The 6,642-nt window shown below is 41.8% G+C and overlaps 1 protein-coding gene across 2 annotated transcripts in view; it reads left to right on the top strand.

Annotated features, from left to right (window-relative positions):
- The first annotated feature begins 52 nt into the window (after positions 1–52).
- The window catches only part of CYP39A1 (cytochrome P450 family 39 subfamily A member 1), an 87,654-nt gene continuing 81,064 nt past the window's right edge, over positions 53–6,642 (top strand). The window contains exons 1-2 of one of the 2 annotated variants that reach the window (XM_069562688.1): positions 53–168; positions 425–535. Coding sequence is in view for 1 of the 2 variants with exons in the window: in XM_069562687.1 (XP_069418788.1) it covers positions 73–168; positions 425–535 (207 nt within the window). In the remaining variant the exon portion in view is untranslated. The remainder of the gene's footprint in view (positions 169–424; positions 536–6,642) is intronic. The other variant, XM_069562687.1, reaches the window with a different exon arrangement.

Raw genomic sequence — 6,642 nt, 5'->3', positions numbered from 1 at the left:
GCTCCGCCCCCTTCGGCCGAGCTTTCTGATTGGTCGCAAGCCAGCTGCCCCTGAACCACTCCCCCGGTCTCCATGGTAACAGGGCTCCCTTCTCCACCCTCTGCACTCGCCCCAGCTGGAACCAACCCCTGCATTCTGTCCCGGATAGCCAGGACTTTAAAAATTCGTGTACGTGGGAGGAAGAGATGTTGCAAAAGTTACCTAAAAATTGGGGCGGGGAAAAGAGGCTACAGTTAAGAAGTCGAACAAGCTGCAAAAGTCACAACGGAAAAGTTGGGAGGTCGAGTGAGTGCCCTCTTCCAGGGAGAAGAAGCAAGACTTTTCCCTTCTCTGACTCAGGAAGGTGCTAGACAAAAACATGGAATTCATTTCCCCAACAGTGATTATAATCTTAGGTTGTGTTGCTGTTTTATTATTTCTGCAGTGGAAGAACTTGCGTAGACCCCCGTGCATAAGGGGCTGGATTCCTTGGATTGGAGCTGGATTTGAGTTTGGAAAAACCCCTCTAGAATTTATAGAGAAAGCAAGAATCAAGGTATGTGGCCTGAGCACATGGGGTTTCCGGAAGAGATAATGTATTCTTTTTTATTTTCTTTCGTTACATCTCAAATGCAATGTTAGAACGTGGGGAACCTACCTACTGCCCGCAGTTAAACGATCTAGCCATTTATGAGTAAGTTAACTAACAATCAACTGTCTTATGCAAGATTTTTCTAAAGAAATAGGTTTTTATGAGTTGTGAAATACAAGACAGCTTGTCAGTGCCTTTTTGGAAGTAGAAATTAATTTAAAAGTGCTCGTTACTTCATCATAGATTAAAAATCTAAAGTGTATATATATAACTAAATTCAGTGATTGGGAAGACAGAAGTGTAATATAATTAATTTTGATTTATGAAAACACTTAATAAATTAGTATCCAAATCAAGATTAACACCAGGCAGTTGTAAAAATGGCTTGCAAACTTGGTCTTTACAAATACAGTGGGCACTGTATTTTCTGCTGGTGTTATTTGATTATGGTGAGGTCCATTTTCACTGCATACTAAGGATATTAGTAATCATTGTGGTACGTGTTTTTGTCTTTAAAATCACTTTTAAATATATCTCTGAAAAATAGTATATAGGTTGCTGCTAACTTTTTTCTGTATTTCAAACAATGCTTCAGTTAACAGTCTCGTTTGTATGTTCCCGTGTGTTTGCACTGTTTGTAGTTTTTGCACTTACTGATTGTTTTGCACTTGCCTGATTGTTTCATCAGAAAGTGAAAGTGAAGTAGCTCAAAGAGTCAGCCCGACTCTTTGCGCCCTGTGGACTGTAGCCTACCAGGCTCCTCTGTCCATGGGATTCTCCAGGCAAGAATGCTGGAGTGGGTGCCATTTCCTTCTCCAGGGGATCTTCCCGACCCAGGGATCGAACCCAGATCTCCCACATTGCAGGCAGACGCTTTAACCTCTGAGCCACCAAGACAGCTCATCAGAATAAATACCTAAATGTAAGACTACCTAAAGGACATTAAATTGTTTATATTATTGTGTTGCACCTAAGGATTATGTAAGGATTAAAGAATTATGTAAGAATCCTTTTTCTTTTCCTTTGAGTGTAGGAGATTTCCTGACTCTCATATCCTGGCCCACACTAGGTACCATAATTCTTGCCAGTTTGATAGATGAAAAATACTACCTTTTAAAGAAAAACATCTTGGTCTTCTGTAGCCTTCCTTAGATATGTGATCTTGATAAATCCTTATGAATGTTTCTGAAAGCTTGTCTTAGAAGCTCAAGCAAGGTCACAAAGTTTATTATGTTTTCTTCTAAAAGGTTTATAGCTTTCTATTTTACATTTAGGTCCTAGAGCCACTTAGAGTTAATTTTTTTGTAACGTGTGCAGAAGGGATGAGTTTTACTTTTTTCCCATCTCTGTGTCCAGTTGTTTCAGTATCATTTCTTGAAGGACTTTCCTTTCCTCACTGAATTGCCTTTTGCAGCATTTCAAAGATTAATTGACATGTATGTGTAGATCTATGTCTAGCCTTTCTATCCTATTCCATTGATTAAATGCCCACTCCTTTGTTAACACTAATACAGTAAATACATACAGTAAATAAATAAAAACTAATACAGTTATAGTAAATCTTTAAAACAGGTAGTGAAAATTCTTTGAATATTTTGGCATTTGATGTGGCATTCAAGATTCAGTTCAGTCCAGTTCAGTTGCTCAGTGGTGTCTGATTCTTTGCAACCCCATGGACTGCAGTGTGCCAGGCTTCCCTGTCCATGACTGACTCCTGGAGCTTGCTCAAACTCATGTCCATGGAGTCGGTGATGCTATCCAACCATCTCATGCTCTGTGGTCCCCTTCTCTTCCCGCCTTTAATCTTTCCCAGCATCAGGGTCTTTTCCGATGAGTCAGTTTCTTACAACAGGTGGCCAAAGTATTGGAGTTTCAGCTTCAGCATCAATATTCAGGATTGATTTCCTGTAGGATTGACTGGTTGGATCTCCTTGCAATCCAAGGGACTCTCAAGAGTCTCCCCAGCACCACAGCTCAAAGGCATCAATTCTTGGGTGCTCAGCTTTCTTTATGGTCCAACTCTCACATCTGTACTTGACTACTGGAAAAACCATAGCTTTGACTAGACAGACCTTTGTCGGCAAAGTGATGTCTCTGCTTTTTAATATGCTGTCTAGGTTTGTCACAGGTTTTCTTCCAAGGAGTAAGTGTCTTTTAATTTCATGGCTGCAGTCACCATCTGCAGTGATTTTGGAGCCCAAGAAAATAAAGTCTCACTGTTTCCATTGTTCCCCCATCTATTTGCCATGAAGTGATGGAACCGGATGCCATGATCTTCATTTTTTGAATGTTGAGTTTTAAGCCAGCTTTTTCACTCTCCTCTTTCACTTTCAGCAAGAGGCTCTTTAGTTTCTCTTCGCTTTCTGTCATAAGGATGGTGTCATCTGCCTATCTGAGGTTATTGATATTTCTCCCAGCAGTCTTGATTCCAACTTGTGCTTCATCCAGTTGGGCATTTCACATGATGTACTCTGCATATAGGTTAAATAAGCAGAGTGACAATATGCAGCCTTGATGTACTCCTTGCCCAATTTGGAACCTGTTAGTGTTCCATGTCCCATTCTAACTGTGGCTCAAACAAAACCTTGTGGGCACCAGGATGCAGGGACCCCACAAGAGACTGAGCCAGACTTGCCTTTGAGTCTTTGGGTGTCTCCTGTGGAGGTATGGGTCATCAGTGGCCTGCTGCAGGGATAAGGGCTTTGGCTACAGCAGACATGGGAGGCTCTGCGTGTGTGTCCCACCGTAGAGCCACTGAGCAGACGACCCACAAACTGGAGAACCATTATATCAAAGAAGTTCTCACACTGTTGTGAAAGTTCTAGGGCCCACAACAGGTTTTCCAAAATCTGGGGATCTGGAGAGGGACTGAGAACCCCCAGGGAATTTGACTTTGAAGGCTAGAGGGATTTGATTACCGAACTTCCATAGGACTAGGGAAACACACTCTTGGACAGCACGAACAAAACCTTGTGCACACCAGGACCCAGGAGAAAGAAGCAATGACCCCACAAGAGACTGAAGCAGACTTGTCTGTGTGTCCAGGAGTCACCAGCCGAGGCGTGAGTTGACAGTAGCCTGCCATGGAGTCAGGGACACTGAATTCTGTAGTCTGGCATAAGTCCTTTTGAAGAAGGTCACCATTACCACCATTAACCCTACCATAATTTGACTTTAGGCCAAACAACTGGGAGGGAACACAGCCCCACCCATCAACAGACAATTAGATTAAAGATTTACTGAGCATGGCCCCACCCACCAGAGCAAGACCCAGATTCCCCCACAGCCAGTTTCTTCTATCAGAAAGCTTCCAAAGGCTCTTATCCTTATCCATCAGATGGCAGACAGAATGGAAACTACAATTACAGAAAACTAACCCAACTGACAAATAGCTGTGAAAAGAAGAGAAGCAAAAAGCAAAGGAGAAAAGGAAAGATATAAGCATCTGAATGCAGAGTTCCAAAGAATAGCAAGAAGAGATAAGAAAGCCTTCCTCAGCAATCAATGCGAAGAAATAGAGGAAAACAACAGAATGGGAAAGACCAGAGATCTCTTCAAGAAAATCAGAGATACCAAGGAAACATTTCATGCAAAGATGGGCTCAATAAAGGACAGAAATGCTATGGACCTAACAGAAGCAGAAGATATTAAGAAGAGGTGGCAAGAATACACGAAGAACTGCACAAAAAAGATCTTCAACACCAAGATAATCACGATGGTGTGATCACTCTCCTAGAGCCAGACATCCTGGAATGTGAAGTCAAGTGGGCCTTAGAAAGCATCACTACGAACAAAGCTAGTGGAGGTGATGGAATTCCAGTTCAGTTCAGTTCAGTCGCTCAGTTGTATCCTACCCTTTGCAACCCCATGAATCGCAGCACACCAGGCCTCCCTGTCCATCACCAACTCCCGGAGTTCACTCAGGCTCACATCCAACGAGTCCGTGATGCCATCCAACCATCTCAACCTCGGTCGTCCCCTTCTCCTCCTGCCCCCAATCCCTCCCAGCATCAGAGTCTTTTCCAATGAGTCAACTCTTCGCATGAGGTGGCCAAAGGACTGGAGTTTCAGCTTTAGCATCATTGCTTCCAAAGAAATCCCAGGGCTGATCTCCTTCAGAATGGACTGGTTGGATCTCCTTGCAGTCCAAGGGACTCTCAAGAGTCTTCTCCAACACCACAGTTCAAAAGTGTCAATTCTTCGGTGCTCAGCCTTCTTCACAGTCCAACTCTCACATCCATACATGACCACAGGAAAAACCATAGCCTTGACTAGATGGACCTTAGTTGGCAAAGGAATGTCTCTGCTTTTGAATATGCTATCTAGGTTGGTCATAACTTTTCTTTCAAGGAGTAAGCATCTTTTAATTTCAAGGCTGCAATCACCATCTGCAGTGATTTTGGAGCCCCCCAAAATAAAGTCTGTTTCCACTGTTTCCCCATCTATTTGCCATGAAGTGATGGGACCGGATGCCATGATCTTCATTTTCTGAATGTTGAGCTTTAAGCCAACTTTTTCACTCTCCACTTTCACTTTCATCAAGAGGCTTTTTAGTTCCTCTTCACTTTCTACCATAAGGGTCGTGTCATCTGCATATCTGAGGTGATTGATATTTCTCCCGGCAATCTTGATTCCAGCTTGTGTTTCTTCCAGGCCAGTGTTTCTCATGATGTACTCTGCATATAAGTTAAATAAGCGGGGTGACAATATACAGCCTTGACGTACTCCTTTTCCTATTTGGAACCAGTCTGTTGTTCCATGTCCAGTTCTAACTGTTGCTTCCTGACCTGCATACAGATTTCTCAAGAGACAGGTCAGGTGGTCTGGTATTCCCATCTCTCTCAGAATTTTCCACAGTGTATTGTGATCCACACAGTCAAAGACTTTGGCAGAGTCAATAAAGCAGAAATAGATGTTTTTCTGGAACTCTCTTGCTTTTTCCATGATCCAGTGGATGTTGGCAATTTGATCTCTGGTTCCTCTGCTGCCAGGGTCCAGCCCCGGTGGATCCAGGGTAATTTGAAGGTGGGGATGGAGTCGGCGTCCTTGGAAAAATGCATATTTAATTACAGATATATAGAGAGATTAGAAATGGATAGTGTAGTAGGAAAATTAGTTGAGAAAAAGAGGCTAAATAACTTGGTTTACGTGGAATAGCATCCATGCTCCAGATGGGAATTCAGCCAGAAAAAAGGGGAGCAAGAAAGAACGACACGGGGGTATCAGTCTTTCCAGAAACTGATCCATTTCTTTATTTTTTGGGTTTGCTTATATACCTTTTGTTACACGTAGGGATGAATACAGAGTCACGCGGGGGTCAGCAATCCTGACCTTTATCAAAATCATGTGCTTCACATAAAAAGGTCTTAGGGACTTTACATCATCATCTGGCCATGAGACCTGCTGACATTTAATGATCCTTTCTTTCTGATAACCAAAAACTTATTTTTTCCAAGGGTGTTTTTTCTTAAACCAGGCACCACCCTCCAAATAAAGTTGCATTCCTATAGGATGAGGGTGTAGTGAGTTACAATCAAGAAAGGGATTTGTTTAACCCAAGGTTAACATGATTAATCTTAAAGGTTAATACTTATTTCTCCTATATGCTTAAAGGTTAATGCTTATTTCTCCTATATGCTTAAAGGTTAATGCTTATTTCTCCTATATGCTAGTTATATTCATTATAAGGGCAGGGAACATGGAGATTTAGCAGCAAACATCAGCCCAACAGATGAAAATCCTTTACCAATGCTCCCCTTAAGATCTATTTAGTGATAAAGTTACATTTTTACATAGCAAGGACACAGTGATTTATAACAAAGTACAGTGATCTGTTACAAAAGAGAAAATTCATTAACTCAAAAAGTCTAGTATTGCTAACCTTAAAAACTACTATATTTCCTTTTCTATATTCCAAATACATTGATTAATATATTCCCAGGTGCCTAAGGATATGGAGGCCTGGTGGCAATCATTGACTCAACAATGAGAAAAGCCCTATGCTAATTAAGACTTTCAAAATACTCCAAAACTCTCTGTGCTATTTATGGTTGAGAGGTAGTAAACAATCA

This window comes from Ovis canadensis, chromosome 20 (genome assembly GCF_042477335.2).
Source record: "Ovis canadensis isolate MfBH-ARS-UI-01 breed Bighorn chromosome 20, ARS-UI_OviCan_v2, whole genome shotgun sequence".
Taxonomy (NCBI): Eukaryota; Metazoa; Chordata; class Mammalia; order Artiodactyla; family Bovidae; genus Ovis; species Ovis canadensis.
The sequence above is the reverse complement of the archived record's forward strand: the minus strand, read 5'-3'. Positions and strand labels throughout refer to the sequence as shown.